The sequence below is a fragment of the Bos grunniens genome, chromosome 9, assembly GCF_055505025.1.
Source record: "Bos grunniens cultivar Pamir isolate PY7600 chromosome 9, Bosgru_T2T1.0, whole genome shotgun sequence".
NCBI classification, from domain to species: Eukaryota; Metazoa; Chordata; class Mammalia; order Artiodactyla; family Bovidae; genus Bos; species Bos grunniens.
The window spans coordinates 68,818,056-68,838,429 of NC_141173.1; the positions used below are offsets into that span (position 1 = coordinate 68,818,056).

A 20,374-nucleotide genomic window follows, 5' to 3' on the forward strand; every position below is an offset into this window, starting at 1 on the left:
CTGGATGATAGGTTTTACTGGCAGATAGGCTATGCGTTCGGTTTCAAGGATCACAAATTAGCATCAGTTACCAATAGGAAAAGGTATTTTTATAATGAGGACAGAATTAAGAGGGCTATCTGACATCACACACCTCTTCTGATGATGCGATGGGAGGCATAAACAATCTAGGCATCTAGGTTTGCCAAAACTATTCAACTTGAATTCAGTCATCAAAAACAGACAAAATCAGAAATTGATTTGGAGTCTTTAAAATATACAGAAAAATCAGAGGCTCTAATCTAAATTTAAGAAACCAAAAAGATATGACATCAAACGCAACACATAACCCTTGTTTGAATCCCAGGTAGAGCGAGGGAGAGACCATTAGGACAATATTATGACAACTGGGAAATTTCTAATATGGTCATATATTAAAATATAATTGTTTTAATGTTCAAGTTCTTAAGCATTATACCTGTTTTGTTTAATATGGCCTTGTTAGGCTTAAAAAAAAAAAGTGAGTGTATACGGCACAACCTATACATAGACAGATACAGAAAGAGAGTAGTGAAAAGTGAAAGTGTTAGTTGCTCAGTCATGTCTGACTCTTTGCAACCCCATGGACTGCAGCCCGCCAGGCTCCTCTGTCCATGGAATTCTCCAGGCAAGAATACTGGAGTGGGTTGTCATCCCCTTCTCCAGGGGATCTTCCTGACCCAGGGATCGAACCCAGGTCTCCCGCAATGCAGGCAGATTCTTTACCGTTTGAGCTACCTGGGAAGCCCAAGAAAGAGTAAAAGCTGTATAATGTTATAACTGGTGAATGGGATCTACAGGGAGGCTCTAGGGATGTATTCTATACTACTCTTTCAACTTTTCTAGGGACTTAAATTTTTCAAAATAAACAGCTGATGGAAAATGTAATCTGATAGTGGCATCTGAATAGTGTACTACGTACCAGTAACGTGGCATCATCACCTCTGCTCCTCTGGATCTTCTCTCTGGAGCTCTCTTTCTGACTGACAGCTTGCTCTGCAAATGATACCTCCAGGTTGATGTCTGTTTCAGAGGCAGGTGCCTCCTCAGGCACCAGTGGGGTCAGCTCCTTTCCACCAACACCTAGGTGAGATGCCTGGTCTGGGAACAAAATAGAAGACTTAATTCCTGGGCTTTGGTTACTTCTTAAAAAAAAAAAAAAAAAACTTCTAACACATCAACTATATAAAACTTTAGGAAAAGTACTACTTACTGTAAGCAATGAAATAATTAACCCTTCTTTTCATAGTAAAACATATACTCAAGGAATCCTAACAATGGCACATGGGGGACAGAGGAGGCAAGGTGGTAACCAGCAAGCCAGAGCTGAATTGTGGAATCTTTCTCTGAGGTCACAGTTCTTAGACTGAATCCAATTCTAAAACATTCCTGGATGATCTCAAGCTCTGAATGAAAAACTCATAACAACTTACTAAAACTTAATTGTTGTTTTATATTATACTGGGAGATTAAAATTTAGTACACTTAATGATTGTTTTACTTTATACTCAGAAATGAGAAGAGAAGGAGGTTAGTTTTACTCTCTTACAACCCTGGTGGCTCAGACGCTAAAGAATCTACCTGACAATGCAGGAGACCTAGATTCAAGTCCTGGGTTGGGAAGATGCCCTGGAGAAGGAGATGGCAACCCACTCCAGTATTCTTGCCTGGAGAATCCCAGGGACAGAGGAGCCTGGCAGGGTAGAGTCCACAGGGTCACACAGAGTTGGAGATGACTGAACAAAGGTTTTTAAAACTATGATATACCATTTAATTTCCTCACAGTGGAACAGATTCCTGAATAAGATTTCTTTCATGCCCTGCATGTCCTTTCTGGAATGCTATCTATCAATCAAAGCAAAAATTCCAGCACCAAGAATGTTCACCGTGGGAGTCAGTTCTGGAGGTACCTGGTTCAGGAATCAGATTATTACAGGGATTATAACAGTTCTTACAACTATAAATCTAGTCAAATGAGTTCCAGGTATTTACATCAACAGTTTATAATAAATTTAACATTTTTTTCTTGCTTTATTTGCTGTTAATCCTCTGGGGGAGGGGGGGATTAACATTTGAAAATTTCCTTGCTGAAAAACATCAGGTTTAAGCTTGGAAGAAAATACTTCTAAATTTGGCTATTTGATAAATTTTGGGTTTTAACACAACTCACACTAGAAAAACATCTGGCATCAACGACAGGATTATTGTCATTTTCTCACTGTGACCTTTAATTCATGGTGAGTGGCTCTAGATTACATCAGTAAGCTTATGCGCTACAATCAAATGCATATATACTAACACAACAAGGTGATGGAAGGTAAGTTAATTTTTTAATTTAATAAATATGTTATATATACACATTTACTATTAAAAGTCTGATGCCTTCAGAAAACATATCTGTATTACCTTCTATATATTTTCTATATTTATAGTCATTTAAATAAAAAACAAACACAAAAATTATTTTACTCAAAAGAAAATAAGAATAAATCTAAATCTAGCCTTTTTCACTCCCACTCAATAAGCAGGGCAGGCTTCATGGGTGTAGGACTTTCGAAGTGCTTGGTACGGGCCCCACACTGGGCTTAATGCTCTGCTGTTGCCTTCTTGAAATTTGAATGAGAAGCTCTACATTTTCAGTTTGCACTGAGCCTCGCAAATTATATAGCTGGCCCTGGTCACATCTCACAGTTAAGAAAGAAAGAAAGAACTGACCTATGTCAAGTCTAAAAATAAGAGTAAATTTGGAGCTCTGATTGTATTTATCTGTTCCTAACTATGCTACATTATGCTTTTTCAACAGCCTGTGACAATTTTGTTTAAAACTAAGGATAACTAGACCTCTGATTAATTTTTAAAGTATTAAATTAAATATCAAAGCACAATTTGAGTTTTATTTTCCCACTGGTTTACACTACTTTATGTTTTACTGTGAATATGTATGTTGGTTTCCTAGGAAACCATTCTGAGAGGAAAAAACTGATTAGCCATTTTCTTAAATTAGAAGCTACCTTTCCAAAACCTGAGTGTTTACGAACAAGCATTTTAAATGGACTCCCTGTTCTTAACAGCCCCACATCAGAGCTACAATAAACACAACCTCCCCCACCACACACAAATAAATGTTCTGTGCTGAACTCAAAACTGAGGAGAAAAATTATAATTAAGTTAGAATACATTTAAAACATATGAATTTCCTCCAAATATTAGCAAAAACAAAAAGCACAATATAGAGAAGGATTAAGGATTAAATGATAACTCCAGTTAAGGCAGATAGCAAGAAAAAGAGTTTCAGGATGATCTAAGAAATGGATGGTTAATTCGCTAATAAAAGTATTTATGAATTAATCATTTACTCTCCCTGGTGGCTCAGAGGGTAAAGCATCTGTCTGCAGTGTGGGAGACCTGGGTTTGATCCCTGGGTCGGGAAGATCCCCTGGAGAAGGAAATGGCAACCCACTACAGTATTCTTGCCTGCAGAATCCCATGGACGGAGGAGCCTGGTAGGCTACAGTCCACGGGGTTGCAAAGAGTCGGACACGACTGAGTGACTTCACTTTCACTTTCTCAAGGAGAAACATTAATAGAGAAAGCTGAGATAAACCTTTTGGCTCTTTAAGCCCTGAAGTGTAAATAATACAGTTTTAATCTATTTTCTCCTTTGGTTTTTAAAGTGGACAATAGCACCAAGTTACAAATATTTTCAAAAACTCAAAGTTTTTCAACTGTCCAAAATAATCCACGTCTTTATTTAAAAAAATAATTTTGCTTCCTCCATGGAACTCAAAAAAAGAAAATATATATTACATGAAAGTTTTAACTTTCATGGGCATTATTAACACTTCTAAATGTATGTATTGAACATTGGTCTTTCAAATACATACTGTACAATTTGGTGAGAAGATTAATACTTAGCAGTAGATTAATGAATTTGAAATGCAACAACCCTGGCAACATTAAAATGTTATAATTTTCATTTAGAATAAGTAACTTTATAGAACATGCATAAAAGCCCAAGTGTAGAGAAAACATTTAAAATAGACTATGTAGCTCAGGCTTTCATATTTCAAGTGGAAAGAGCTCCACTTTTGAACTCCAGACAATATTTTCCGAGCATTTCATTCAGAACCTTTCAACATTTGCATAACACTGGGGAATTCACTGGCTAGCAAAAGAGCACGGTATTGCCCAGAACAGGTGCAGTAGTAAATCCTCAGTGACTTGGATGGCGTCATACACATTATCTTATTATTCTCACTGGAGGCTCTCTGCCCACTTCATAGTATTCCAGCAAAAGCAGATGTAAATCAGGCAGCAAGCTTGTCACATTCCACTTGGCTGCCGCAAGCTAGGCTGGAAAAAGCTGCTACAATGAGCCTGCCTTCCAGAACTTCTGTTTACATAGGCTATATCAGCATCTCCAGCAAAGGAGGAAAACACCAAGAAAGGACAATGTTTTCCTCAGTATTCATTTAGCAATTGCCAGTCGCTCTTCTCCAAAGCCCAAAACATATTGACACTGGCACAAAAGGTTCATCTGTCTCTCTTGACAACGCAGTTCTCTACCCAGCCAGCAAGGGCTATTCCAACGCCTGCCATTCCAGTGTCAGCAGGCACACAGGCCTGGGGAAACACCCAATCATTTTAATCTGATATACTTATGTAACTGAAGAAATTTCCACAGAATAGTAAAAAGCAGGTGCTTTTATGAATACAAATATAAATATATAGACTCGTGTCTATACACACACATGCACACACATATATACATATGAACATACATACACACACACACATATTATGTGTATGTATCTATTTGAAGGCAGGGGTACAGGAGAGAAGTTTTGAGATAAAAGCATGGAAGGAAAGATAAAGATATTAGATGCTCCAAGACTCCAAAATGTCCCAAAGTGACAAATTTTCTTTTCTTGGCCTCCAAAGTCACTGCAAATGGTGACTTTGTAGCCATGAAATTAAAAGATGCTTGCTCTTTGGAAGGAGAGCTATGACAAACCTAGACAGTGTATTAAAAAGCAGAGACATCACTTTGCCAACAAAGGTCCATCTAGTCAAAGCTATGGTTTTTCCGGTAGTCATGAGCACATGTGAGAGTTGGATCATAGAGAAGGCTGCATGCCGAAGAACTGATGCTTTCAAACTATGGTGCTGGAGAAGACTCTTTAGAGTCCCTTGGACTGCAAGGAGATCAAACCAGTCAATCCTAAAGAAAATCAACCCTGAATATTCTTTGGAAGGGCTGATGCTGAAGCTCCAATACTCTGGCCACCTGATGTAAAGAGCCAACTTATGGGAAAAGACCCTGATGCTGGCAAAGATTGAAGGCAGGAGGAGAAGGAGGCAACAGAGGACAAGATGATTAGACAGCATCACTGACTCAATGGGTAAAAATCTGAGCTAACTCTGGGAGATAATGAAGGACAGAGGAGCCTGGGGTGCTGCAGTCCATGGGGCCACAAAGAGGTGGACATGACTTAGCAAATGAACAACAACAGTAATTTTGGACAAAACTCTGATTTTTATAGAAAGGTTGGGAACACTTCCCAGGCCTCCGCAGTCTACCTGACACTCTTCCTTCACTACTTCCAATCCAAACATGACACTAATAATGCCATGAACACCCCAGGTGCTGGGTATTAAGAACATAAACAAAAGCAAAGTCCCAACTGGGACGCAGGCAGCCACTGACCGCCTTTGTTATATTATCTAAGTAGCAACACATTAAGGATTAACCTATGACCTTAATTTAGAACATTTTTCCTTTTTGTAAATCCATGAAATAGCTTTAAATTCTTTCTTGGTAAGTACTAATAAATCCTTACTATTTGTTTTCATCCATGCTTTGAATTTCTAATTCATTTCTGAAATAACAGATACAGAAAAAGGAATGAAATGGAGAATTAGAATCAACTTCCGCCCCCTACCCCAGATCTTAATTCAAAATGTCTTTTTAAGCTTTCTTAAAAGCAATCCATTTATGAGCTAAGAACTTAAGATTTGAAAACCAAGTTCCAAATTCACTGGCTCCCCTTACTAGCTGTATGGCCTTGGGGAAGTGACTTTATATCTCAAAACCTTACTTCTCTGATCTGTCGAATGGGTTAAGAATAATATTTACTACAGAGCATTCATGAGTATATTAAATTAGGTAAATGTCTCTGCATAGCACCTGGAACATGGTAAGCATTCAAGAAAACTATGTATAGAGATGTTAGAATAGATATAGACAAGTATTTTTAAAAACTCAAAAGCCAACTATATGCTCAGACTTATGTAATTATCTACTTGGATATGAGAGTATTTTAATTGAATTTGCTTACTGGAATTGAAGATGAATGTTTTAAATGGTCTTATCTATTTGTTATACTAATAATGAGAAAATACAAGAGAACGGGTCCAACTTACCATCTTTTCCTCGGTATTTGTTTTCATCTGTTCCGACTGATTGTGATTCTGTGCCATCTGGAGCCTAAAGATAGAAAATGGGCCATTTAGTCATTTCCCACTCACAACCAGAGAAATGGTATTGTAAATAACTCTATTACTAACCTGTAGAGCACAAGAAATGTATTCAGACTTATACCACAGAAATAAAAGGACTATGGTTATAATTAACAAGCAACCAGCCAACAAATACATGATCACCCACAACATACAAGACATACTACTAAGCTCTGTGGAAATACAGGCCATATCAAGTATTCCTACCATCAGGAACACCATTAAGATAACATCTCAAAAAGTTAATATCCATTAACAAATGAGTAGATAAATAAAATGTGAGCCATCCATACAATGGAATGTTATTTGACAATGAAAAGAAACAAAAGTAAAGAAAGTACAGATACATGGGACAACATGGATGAACCTTGTAAACATGATATGAAGTGAAAGTCACAAGGACCACATACTGTGTGATTCCACGTCTACGAAATCTTCAGAACAGGCAAGTCACAGAGACAAAGATTAGTGGCTGCCTAGGGGTAAGGAGGGGAAAACAAGGAATGACTGCTCTGGGTATGGGGTTTCTTTTGGAGATAATGAACACATGCTAAGATGACTGTGGTGATGGTTGCATATACATGACTACACTAAAAACCTCTGTATTTTAAACTTTAAATGGGTTAACTAGATGGTATGTGAATTCTCTCTCAATGACATGTTTATAAAATAAAATTATATATAAGTAGAAAACAGAATACTTCTTTTTTTAAAAGCTAGTAATAAATGTGAGAGAAATTAAAACTAATTTGCCAAGCAGGTAATAAGAGCTTAGGTAGTCAAAGGAACTCCTCTTTCAAGGGGTTGGGACAGTGACACCCAAAGAAATGAAGCCCTCCAAGGGTTTATGGACACAGTAAAATGCAGCTGGCTCCTCTCACCAGTAAGTGTGTCCAGGCAGTACCCCCTCCTTTCCAAGTAAGGCTCCAGGAGGAATCCTGAAGGGGAGCCTCGGTCAATCATACAGAAAGGTCTACCTGAATGAATTGTTTTTAAAATACTCATTCTAGTGGACTTTCATTTCAATACAAAAGAACGGAGCCTCTGTCCTCCCCTCCCCACAGGTCAGGGCTCAAGTGTTAGCAGAGAAGGACTCCCCTCTCCACCTGCAATCTAAGAAGAGCGGGGAGAGCAGCAGGGCAGGCACTGGAGGTGCTCTCCTTTGATTATGCAGGGTAGCACACAGTGAGCACCAGTCACAAAGGGGTACTAAGTCCCCCCAGGCAGAGCAATACCACCTTCCTCCCTCCACCCCCAGCCTGCAGAAGGCTGGGCCTCCATGGCACAGCGAGCACAGTAACTCTAATCTTACATATGAACACATATTTGGAGCATGTGGTTGAAACTGTTTTCCTAAGCAATTGAAGATGACAGTGCAGATGGTATTCATTGCTGTATTTTATTTCCTAGTGTCAGCAAGGGCTTCGTGAGGAAGCATTTAACATGGAAGAGCTGAATATGGACAGTCATCGCTCAGTATCTGTGGGAGACTGGTTAAAGGACACCCCCACCCCATGAATACCAACACTGGAGATGCTCCGGTCCCTTATAAAGAATGGCAGAGCACAGTCAGCCCTCCCTATCCACAGGTGCAGAAGCCAGGGATATGGAGGGCATACTGCATTTACTAGAGAATAGAAGAAATGCATGTAAAGATGGCTGGCCCCTGTTTACTTGAGGGTTGGAAGACATATTTCTAACGGGTGGTCATATTTCAAAGGCAGAAAGCGTAAGTTAACACTATTTTAATTTACTTGTGCTGTTTCTCGCTTATTGACTCCATCAGCCGATACAATCCACCAATTACCTTGAATTCAAACCATGTGATTCAGACACTAGCAAGGATTCGCTGAAAAATGTTGCTTCTAGCACTGAGAAGCAACATCCTCTTCAAGACTGGCAGGAATCCCACAGAATATGGTTTGCTGAGGCTCAGTTCTCTGTCCCCTCCCGCTTTTGGCTTCCTCTTAACTCCCTCAGGGAGGGCTCTTTAATTGGGAAGGAAATGCCAATAATACTGGATTTCCTTATTATTCATTTTTCTACTGCTGTAAAAAAGCAGTCTAGTCCTTCCAAATAACGAATGGGTGGCACGCAAGTGTGTAACTGCCTCACAGCAGCAACAGATCTGTCTGGAGCAATCCTGTGACCCCAAAACTCCCATAAAATGGACTGGATTTGATCTACAATTGACCATACAAACAGAGTAGCAATCTGCAACTATGCAGGATTTCTTAGAAGAATGAAATGTTTACAAAAAGCCAAAAAACTTCTGTATGACAGAAAGATACCTTAAATATGTCTTCTTATTCCCAAATTTTTAAAAAAGATTTTTGTTACCCTTTATTATAGTGTAAGTACAATCTCATATATTTACTGGGATTACTTAATATCATAATTATAGATGCAAACCCAAATGTAGTAGGATGTATAATGGTTAAAAGCACATATTTAGAGTCTGACAAATTTGGGTTTACTATCTATGGGACCATTGAGCAAGTTACTTAAAGTCTATGAGCCTCAGCGGTAGAACAGAAATGATGAAACCTCACTCATAGGACAAGCTCTAAGGATGAAATGAAATAAGGCATGGAAAGTAGTCAGCACAGTGTTCAGTGGTGGTGGCTACTGCTATAATAATTGCTATCATCGTCATTACAATCCTCATTTAAGATCTGTTCTATTTGCTCTTACTTCATCCACCCAACTGGATCTTCTAGACCAGAGCTATGCTAACTGTCATCTGAGAACAGTTCAATGTGTCAATCAACTTTGACCCTAAGAACATCATTAAGTTCAGCTGACCTTTTTTTCTCTTGGTAGCATGACTGTTTCTTGCTGGGAGCAGATATTAATTTTCATTTTGGGCAAGCTCTTTAGGTCCTCATGGGCACTCCATAAACAACCTGCCAAATGGCTATCCTGAGTAGCACTGTTCTAGGCCATTCAGGTCTCTGACTGGTACCATTCTATCTTAAATAGCCATCAGCCCGAGTCTCCACCAGACTCCAATAGCTTCCACTAATAAATTCATCATCGTGGCAAATATCTATTCCAATCCTCTGCATGCTAGGCACCAGACACAAAGGGGAAGTTATTTCATGTTCAGGGTTCCTGTTTTATAATTCAACTGCAATTAGGTTCCTTGCATTCCACTTCCATTCATCCCCACGTGAGTCTTTAAAAAAAGCAAATTTTCCTACAAGAGTAATGTGGAAAAAAGAACCTCCTGCCTCTGACTATAACAACTAGCAGTCACATTGTCCAGGGGGTTGGGGCACTCCCAAAGCTCCAAGGACACTGAGTGCAGGGACTGTCACAGAGAATTTTAGCTTGTTTCATTTTCTGCCCCATCAGCAGGTAACTTCTAGAAGGACAGGGATTGAATCCCTCTTGATCATGGCCAGCATGGAGCTTCAGTGCCTTACATATGAAAAGTGAAAGTCGCTCTGCTGCTGCTGCTAAGTCGCTTCAGTCGTGTCCGACTCTGTGCAACCCCATAGACGGCAGCCCACCAGGCTCCCCTGTCCCTGGGATTCTCCAGGCAAGAACACTGGAGTGGGTTGCCATTTCCTTCTCCAATGCATGAAAGTGAAAAGTGAAAGGGAAGTCGCTCAGTCGAGTCCCATTCTTCGGGACCCCATGGACTGCAGCCCACCAGGCTCCTCCGTCCATGGGATTTTCCAGGCAAGAGTACTGGAGTGGGGTGCCATTGCCTTCTCCACTCAGTCGTGTCCAACTCTGTGTGACCTCCACCAACTATATAGTCCATGGAATTCTCTGGGCCAGAATACTGGAGTGGGTAGCCTTTCCCTTCTCCAGGGGATCTTCCCAACCCAGGGATCAAACCCAGGTCTCCAGCATTGAAGGCAGATTCTTTACCAGCTGAGTCACCAGGGAAGCCCAAGAATACTGGAGTGGGTATCCTATCCTTTCTCCAGAGGATCTTCTCGACCCAGGAATTGAACCAGGGTCTCCTGCATTGAAGGAGGATTCTTTACCAAGTAAGCTATGGTGGCCTTACATATACATGCCCATTAAGTTTTTAATGATATGAATTTAACTGGACGAGTTCAGCTGAGTCTAAGCCATTATTCCTCTACGTTACTGAAAAAGAAAACCTACCTCCTTTTCTTTTGACCCTGTCTGTTGAGCAAATATGTCTCTGACGTCAGGAACCTGGTACTGTTTGTTTTTTTTCCTCAAGGTCTGGGAGACAGTCTCTACTCGTTTCTGAACAGCTGCCGCCTGCGTCCGGGTCAGTGTTGATAAAAACACCATGCTCTCTTGGGGATCTCCAGCAGTCTCTCCAAAGAGATTAGACAAACCGGCCTCCTTAAGCCACTCTTCTTCCAATTCTCCTTCTGAGACAGTAGAGAAAAAATGGTATTTAAATCACAAAATATGAGAACTTCCACATTTTTAAAAACTGTTTTAAAAACTCTTACTAAAACTCTTGTACCATAACCCAACCACAGTGCTAAGAATCATTATCTGAAACTTGGAGCACTGCCATAAACTCCAGCCATAAAGATATCAAATTTTAGATCCATTTCATATATACTCAATTAAAATTTTTAAATGACTTCACATGTGATTAACCTCTATAACTTCCCTGCAGATTAACTAGGGGAAGATAATACTGTTCCCTTTCCAGAGATGAGCAAGCAATGAAAAGATAACTTACTTCCATCAAGTTACAGAAGGAAGTCAATGCTGGGGATGGCCATTAAAGCCCTGTTTCTTGGCTTACATTCAGCACTATCCCAGAGTCCAACCCTAATTGATGGAAAGGCTTATTTTCTCTGCTCTCTGTAGCTGAGAGTGTGGCAAAGAAGTAAAAAGCATCTGGACATCAGGAACTAATCAATTTCAAATTAATTTTTTAACCCCCTAGTCAGCATACCAGAGTCCTGTTTTTCTTTCTTTACAATTTTTTTTTAAAAAGCAAACTGTTTTCAGAAAAAAACCAAGTAGATTATAGGAAACTAATTACACAACTGAATCAACTCAAAACACTGTAAGGGAGTAAATAGTAAAGCAAATATTGTGTTAGATCTGTTGACAATTCAAGACTTTCCCGATAGTCTAGGCTCCTACTGCAGAGGGTGAGGGTTCAGTTCCTGGTCAGGGAACTAAGATCCCACTTGCTGTGAGGCATGGCCAAAAAAAAATTTATTGATGATTGTAGAAAAACTGAATGACAACTAGAACAGATTTACTCCAAGCTCCACATTTATAGTGGACATCAGAAAACCAAGGACTTGGGACACAAAAGATCTGTCCATACTCCATTCCTGCACCTTGATGGCCATGTCACTTTGGTCAAGTCACTTAGCCTCAAGCTGACTCTGTTTTCTCATCTGTAAACTAAAGCACAGCTGCCGTGGTTGCCTCATAACCAAATGTGAGCATGTCACATGCAAAGAACTTTGCAGAGCTCCATTATAGCCTGCAGCACAAGACGGAGCACTGACCAGTGTGCTTGTCTATAGCTTCTCTACTATCTAGACTCCATGAGGGCAGAAATAAAGTATCAATAACCTTGACTTCAAGAAACATAAGGCAGTGCAGGGCATTCTGCCTGCCAGGCAACAAAAACTGTTCACTGAAATAAAAACTCACCATGATTATTAAAGATATTAAAGTAGAATTCAGTATAAATGGTCAGAAAAAGCTGATACTGCCATAAGGGAAGTAAACAAGATTACAATACAGAGCAGCTTGTTCCAGTAAAAAGTAGAGGTAAAATTCAAACTATTTAAAGTCAAAGAAAAGGGATGGGTGTGTAGAAACACTCCCAATTCTTGATAATCACATCATGAGCAACATTTCATGAATCCACTTTAGCCTTGAAGAGTTATGACATAGCTGACACACGGCTATGTACCAGGCTTGAGTGCTTCTTTCCACAGAATGCTTTCTCCTTACTCAGCAGGCCACCAGTATGCTGCTGCCATCTTGAAACATTGATCAGAAAGGTTGAAAGATACTATTATTCCAAATAAGCTCAACTGGATTGGTAAAGTGAGAAAGTATGAGAGTAAAATGAAAGAGAACCCAAATAAAAGGATGAGCTGGCTATCATTTTCTTTTACAAATCAATGTTAAATTAAGGAAAATCTCCAACTTTCCTCTTTCAAGTGTTCAGTTCAGATCAGCCGCTCAGTCGTGTCTGACTCTTTGTGACCCCATGAAGAGCAGCACGCCAGGCCTCCCTGTCCATCACCAACTCCCGGAGTTCACTCAAACTAACATCCATCAAGTCAGTGACGCCATCCAGCCATCTTAACCTCTGTTGCCCCCTTCTCCTCCTGCCCCCAATCCCTCCCAGAATCAGAGTCTTTTCCAATGAGTCAACTCTTCGCATGAGGTGGCCAAAGTACTGGAGTTTCAGCTTTAGCATCATTCCTTCCAATGAACACCCAGGACTGATCTCCTTTAGAATGGACTGGTTGGATCTCCTTGCAGTCCAAGGGACTCTCAAGAGTCTTCTCCAATACCACAGTTCAAAAGTATCAATTCTTTGGCGCTCAGCTTTCTTTACAGTCCAACTCTCACATCCATACATGACTACTGGAAAAACCATAGCCTTGACTAGACGGACCTTTGTTGGCAAAGTAATGTCTCTGCTTTTGAATATGCTATCTAGGTTGGTCATAACTTTCCTTCCAAGGAGTAAGTGTCTTTTAATTTCATGTCTGCAATCACCATCTGCAGTGATTCTGGAGCCCAGAAAAATAAAGTCTGACACTGTTTCCACTGTTTTCCCATCTATTTCCCATGAAGTGATGGGACCAGATGCCATGATCTTCGTTTTCTGAATATTGAGTTTTAAGCCAACTTTTTCACTCTCCACTTTCACTTTCATCAAGAGGCCTTTTAGTTCCTCTTCACTTTCTGCCATAAGGGTGGTGTCATCTGCATATCTGAAGTATTAATGGTTGCTTTTTTTTTTTTTCCAAGCAATGTTATAGCAAAGGAGAAAAACCTATGCAGATTTTAGTACTAAACAACTTGATGCTAAGTCATTTAGCATCATTAAGAAGTCTTCTGTTGAAAAACAGGTCACTGCTAGCTGTGGTACCCAAGGTACTGACCGTGGCTCTTTTTTGGAATCTGTATCAGCCTGTACACCAAAGATACACTTCCAAACTTATGGTCAGCACAAGGCATGGAAAGCAAGCTAATATAATAGATACCAGAGTTAGACACGAGAAACCTAGTGTCTACTTGAACTTAATGTTGATTTTTTTTTAAAAAGCATGAAATTTAAGAGGAGGGAAAAAAGTAAATTTTTCCATGCTTCTTCCAGAATATCAAGTACAATAATGGGGACTGTGGGAAATGCAGATAGAGATGACAGCAATTATGAACCAAATATGAGAAGTAAATAGGGAGGCTAAAAATGCTAATACCATCTTCCACTTTCACTGTCAAAATCTCCACCCTAAGCTTAGCTGGCACTGTTGCCAATCTAAAAGACAACAGTTTGAAAGATAAGATAACCAAGACTAGGATAGGTCTGCAATCCACCACCAAGGACTGATTTATGTGAATCTTTTTCCTTCTAGAAAAAAGTTATTTGTCTAGTAACAAGATAACTATCCTCAATCATTTGAAAAGCTGTCATGCAAACAACAGAGCAGATTTGTTCTGCTCTTCCAGAAAGTAGACTGACAATAGTGAGTCAAAGGTAGTGTGGAACAGATTGTAAATCAATAAAATAAAGAACATCAAAACAGCTCAAGCTGAACAATGGAAAAACACCAACATCATTAGCATCTCTACTCACTTGAGGCCAAACAACCACGGGGCTAGGATACCACAGATGGAATTTAAAGAGATGTTAGATGATTTCAAAGATCCAGCCCTAAGAGTCTATGATACAGCTTAGCCAATAAGAGTCTAGCCATATCCAAAACTCAGTGAATTTACTTATATCATTTATATTTGGCGGCTGCATCTATAATCTGCCACAATTAAGTCATTTTTAAGTTGAAAGGCAACTACCATTTTTTTTTCTGGTTTTCCTCATTTTAATTTCTTTCTTCCTATGTATTCATTTCCCATCAATACATACAAAATAAACTAAGAAAAAGTTTTATTAATTTCATCATTACCATCAGGCTCTTTGACAACCACCACCTCTTGATCATCTTGTCTGTTTTCATGAGATTTCTTGATATTTTCTAGTTCAGTCCAATAAGCTTCCATAGATAGTTCATCCAAAGAATCCTGGGAACCTGATCGATCAAATGGAGGTCTTTCTGTAACTTTGGTGACTTCCTGGTTCATAGTATACTGGCCATATCTTCTACTGTAAAGTCAAAAGAAAACATGGTTCATTTTAGTACATGAGGAAGTAGTATTATTTCTACAATATCATAATACTAAGCTGGAGAACTTGGAAACTCAAGTTCTCCTTAACAAAACCAAAGAGATGTTTGCTTTGAAACTGTTTGCCTTGAGAGGCTACTGATTATAACATGTTTGTAGAATGAAAAGTTTTATCCTCTACAGAAAACTTTGACAATGAACAAATAGCTATGTGATAAATATTTTTACATTTCCATTTCACTTAAATTATGTTAAAGCTCCTTTAAACCTGAAAATTTGTTCTTAGAAAGCAACTGATTAAAGGTTAATAAAATTGGGATTGAATTTTACACAGTATTTCATATTTATCATTGATAATTATAAATTAAACTCAGTCAACCTTTACATAGCAAATATCTGCAAACAATGAATGAGGTACCACTTGAATTTTCCTTTTATTTTTTGGAACCAAAACACAAATAGAAGGATAATATATTAAGTTTACTGTTACATCCTATTTTAGAAAGCAACATTTAATCTTTACATTTATAAATGTACCTATTACTTACATATATTTTAAAACATGGTAAAATGCATTTATTAGCAATTTTGAATAAGTTGAGAATTACCTCTTAAACCATTTAGCTTATAATTTATGATAAAAGGATACATGAATAGGGTGGGTTTTTTAATAACTTCAACTATATTTTTTATTTATAAATCATATCCTACCTACTACAAAAATTGAATTAAAAGGCCTAATAATAAAAACCCATATAGAAGAGAAATACTGAATTGTTTCAAGATTGTTTATATTGAGATAGAAGAGGAAAAGCCTTATTACTTCAAGGAGGAAATTTTTTAGCTATGTTTTTCCCCTTTATATTCAATAATTTTTTAGAATTATAATTTGAGTAGAGATAATAATTGGTGAATGAGTATTTTGTTATTCTAATTTCAAATCGCTTTTTTAATCTCCCAAGAGGACATTAGGAAGTGATACACTCTTGCTAGACTGGTTTACTTACTGCACATAGAGAAAATAAAAAGAAATGCAATAAAACAAAATTCTTTAATTGTCTTTGAACATTTTCACATTGAAACTGGCCTCTCCTATAATTATTTAAAATAGTAGGATTTAATATGGCATAAGGAAGAAGGTCACTAAACTCTGGTGGAATCTACCCCGTAGTTTAATTCCAACTGACTTCTCAGAAAAAGTCAAAGAAGTTAATTACCTATTGCTGCAAATAAACGCAATATAACTGACATAACTGTAATATGCTAATTGGCCAGTTTTATCCCTGTAAAAATGGTTCTCTCTGTCTTGATTACACATTTTATTAATGCAACAATTCCTATCATCTCGCTCCAGTAGCAGTCCTGGGGTGGTGATGGGGGGTCAGTGTTAGATGAGGGCCAACAGGAGGACGTCTAGACGTGTTTGTGCGAATCTCTTTCCTCTAGTCTCCATTGTGCACTGTTTGCCTCCCCAGCCCTTAATTCAGAGACAGTTTCTCCCTCCCCGCCCCAGCTCCTGTTTACATCCTTATATCCCACTCTGGTCCCTTCTCTAACCCAGTGGCCATGATACCATCAGTGTCCTCCATTTAGGGTTTACACTTCTGATTCTTAAATTAAAATGCAAATGAAAATGCTCTCTTTCTCTTAGAAATGAAAAGTAAACTATACTTTTTATTTCTGTGATCACCAGCTCAACTGATCTTTGGTTCATAATCCTTAATCCTGCTTTATCAGGACTAGCTCAAACTAATTTTATAGAGTATCTGCCAAATTCACTTTTGATTTCATGTCAGATATATGGATACCCTTCCTTGCTTTTGTTTTACCTCTCATTTTAAGGTTGTCTACTATATTACTATTTTCTACAACCTTAGCCCCACGATGAGAACTGTGGAATGTGTGAAGTATAATGACTAATGCCAAATAATATGTTTTATCTGCTCACAGGAAAGAGGTGCCGTTGAACGAAAAGTACATTAAGCCTTTTGCTCCTGAAAGAATGTGTTTATTCTGGCAAGAATTTTCCAGTAAATTTCCATTAAGATAGCATGTGCAGAAAAATGCAAGGGCATTGAGCAATAGCACTGTTACGTAAATAAACCTTCTATATCAAGGCCTGCTTTTAAAACATCCATAAAGCAAAAATCTAATCATTTAGTGCTGATGAACCGACTCAATATTTTGACTCTATTAAGATTCAAAAGCTGAAAAGGTTTGTTGTAATAACCTGAAGATACTGAGTCATGGAAAGGGAAGATTTTATTTTATTTTATTTTGGATCACTGGCAAATTTTGCAAGAAAACAATTTCTTTTTTAAATATTAGGGGATGGAGTATAGGAAGGAGGCAACCATCCAGTGTAAGTCCCCTCCTTAATTAGCTGCTGAATATTTTACATTTTTTTCTAAAAATGTGACCGAACATTCTTTATTTACAGTTTACATCAATAAACATGTCATGTCACTGGTTTTCTTCTTAGATTATTCTCACTTTTGTAGTTCAGACAGGCCACAGCTAAAAGCCTGTCCCTTCTTAAAACTGTCCTGGTAACAGGCCAGTTAACTGGTTTCCTCTCTTCTGTTTTTAGGAGTATGCTTTTATGACACCATGTTCATTCTGCAAATTGAACTCAAACACATAAAAGCAACATCTGCTAGACATAATGAAGTATGGAGCAGAGATATTCTGTATTTCCCAAAGATCCCAGCCAACACATGGTGCTCAAATCAGAGAAACACATAGTTTGCCCCACCACAGGCAACTACCAATTACCTCCACCTGACTCACTGCCAATGCTAATTCTCTTTGCATTCTTCCTCACTCCCACCCAGAATCCCATGTGCTATAAATAGCCCATGAACACTCTTCCCCAACTCCCCCACTTCTCACCTTTTTACATCTAGAACTACAGAACTAGCCACTCCTCTAAAAGAAGCTGCTTCTTAGTCTGCTGGACAAGGCATTACATCACAGTATTATCACTTGGGCTCTTTTTCCCTGGGCACTAACATACCAGCAAATACTCAACTTTACAGGCCCCCTCTGTCCCCCGGGCCTTCATGGTGTGTTATCTTCTTGCAGCATGTCCTCATGCTGTGTTGATAAAAATAGGGGATCTGTTTCCTTGTATTTTCCCTAGGTGTATTTTCTCCTATTTTTCTGTAATTTCTTTTTTTTTCCTACTCGGTGAGTGAATTTCAAATGTACTGACATCATTCAGGGTATTAGCGATACCTGTTATTTATTTTGTAGTAGAAATCTTAAACTGATTTGACAGAAGTTGTCCTCCAGAAGGAGGCAGACTTTACCATGCACTTCGCTGTGGTCCGCTAGAACACTCATGATTCATCCTGGTACCACTGCAGTCAGTGAACTGACGGGGAAACATACAGGACTGGGAGTCCTAAGCACCAAATGATTCCAGCTTTACTTAACTTTCTTTCATGATCCCTGGAGGAAATCACTCCTCTGATTCTAACTTGCTGCTATCTATAAAATGGAAAGAATGCCAATAGCTTTGACGACTTTGTTGGAAGTCATCCAATAAGAGCTTCCCTGGTGGCTCAGCAGTAAAGAATCCGCCTGCCAATGCAGGCAATGTGGGTTCGCTTCCTGGATGGGAAAGATCCCCTGGAGAAGGAAATGGCAATCCATTCCAGCCTTCTTGCCTGGAAAATCCCATGGACAGAGGAGCCTGGCAGGCTACAGTCCACGGGGTCACAAATGCGTTGGATATGACCTAGCAACTAAACAAAACAACATCAAATAAGAATTCCTACTGAGGAACGACCTTAGAGGTAACCAAGGAGAAGGCACTCAAGTTAGTATCATTGCTAACATTTGTGTAACTGCTAACTACAGATAACTGCCTCTCCCACAGTTTAATAAAGTCACCTTTGCCCTCTTCTAAGGTTCAGAGAAATTGCTTATCCTCTAAGGACGGTCATTCTTTAACCTCTGGTCTCAGGATTCTTTTACACACTTCCTAATTTTCAAGGGCTTCCAAAGAGTTTTTGAGATATATTATATTCATTGATATGTACACTATTAGATCTTAAAACTTAAAAAAACTTTAAATACTAATTCATTTAATAAGAAATAATATTTAAGATGTTATTTAAGAAAACATCATAAATAACATTGGGGGAGAGGTGGGGAGAAGCCCTATATTTTTTCTAAAAAAATAGATAAGTAGCACTGTTTTACATTTTTGAAACTGTTTTAATGTTTAGTTTAATAGAAGACATATGGATTCTCCCATCTCCCTCTGCATCTACTCTTTTGCGATACTCTAAGTCATGTAGTTTCTGGGAAACACCACTGTATTCTCAGGAGAGCATCAGAATGAACAAGGCCAGTTAACAGCTTGGGTTATTATGAAAACAGTTCTGATCTCCTAGACCCTTTGAAGGGTCTCAAGAGCCTCGGGTTCCATGGCCACACTTTGAAAACCGCTGCTCCAGGATTTCGCAAAAACACCTAATGGATCTGAGAAAGCACTTTTCAATTCTGTGGGCAATGTTCCAGAAAGCCTTACTGAAAGAAATAGACATGCTTTCCTAGTGACTCCTGACCTACTTCTTTGTTTATTTTAGTTTAGTTTTACGGCCTTTCATCAAAACTGGGACTTATTCCAATGATATATCCATATTTAATTCATACTACAATGACAAAAAATTAAAGCATATTTAAAAACCCCTGCCTCACCAGTGTCTTCCATCATCCACTTTTATCCATCATGCACAATGGGTAGAAACTCTAAGCTTCGCCTTTTGGCCAGTGTATTTGAAATATGGGTATTTTCTTTAATGCTCCTTCGCCATCTGTACCTCTTCCTATAATCATCTCAAGGCATTTATTTAGAACTAGGACACTTCTTTGCACTCATATTTAACTACATGATCCAATCTCTACTTTGTGCACTCCACCCCATCAACAGTCATACTGCTAAACTTCACATCCAGTCTGTCTCTCAATCCTGCTCCTTCTAGAAGTATTTTTATGGCTCAAAGTCTGCTTTCTTGAAGTCCTTTGATGCTATGATTTGGTTTTATATTCTTACAAGATCCTTTCTAAAAGAAGTATACTCTCTTGTATGCTTCTTATTCTACTTTCACTTCCAACAGGAAAAGAAAGGACTGGGTTGAGAGATATGAGGATAAGGCTATTTTTGTTTTGTTTTGTTTTTGTTCTGTTTTTAAGGTGCCAAAAAAAAAAGTTCTTATTGAGATCACGACTTATCAACCATAACGACCAAGTATATTTTAGATAAAGCCATGTTTATTGAAGTGTACCTATCCCATCATTTTCTAGATGAGGTAATGAGTTGCCAGGGCTAAATCTTCTTCAAAATCCCAGCAAAGTGATGGTGGAACCAAAACTGGTGTCCTCATTTCTTCTGCAGTCATTATACCAAATAGACTGGAAAGGGTAGAATTTACTTTTTTTCACATCCAACGTTCCAGTCTTTGTGAGTTTTGCACATAGCAAAACC

The 20,374-nt window shown here is 38.6% G+C and overlaps 1 protein-coding gene across 5 annotated transcripts in view; it reads right to left on the reverse strand.

The window, feature by feature from the left end:
* Positions 1 to 20,374, reverse strand: part of ARHGAP18 (Rho GTPase activating protein 18) — a 203,258-nt gene that overhangs the window by 50,005 nt on the left and 132,879 nt on the right. For all 5 annotated transcript variants that reach the window (XM_086316439.1, XM_086316437.1, XM_086316436.1 and 2 more), the window contains exons 2-5: positions 14,661 to 14,857; positions 10,663 to 10,901; positions 6,442 to 6,505; positions 941 to 1,119 (exon numbers count right to left, since the gene is read on the reverse strand). In XM_086316439.1, the coding sequence (XP_086172565.1) occupies positions 941 to 1,119; positions 6,442 to 6,505; positions 10,663 to 10,901; positions 14,661 to 14,857 (679 nt within the window). The remainder of the gene's footprint in view (positions 1 to 940; positions 1,120 to 6,441; positions 6,506 to 10,662; positions 10,902 to 14,660; positions 14,858 to 20,374) is intronic.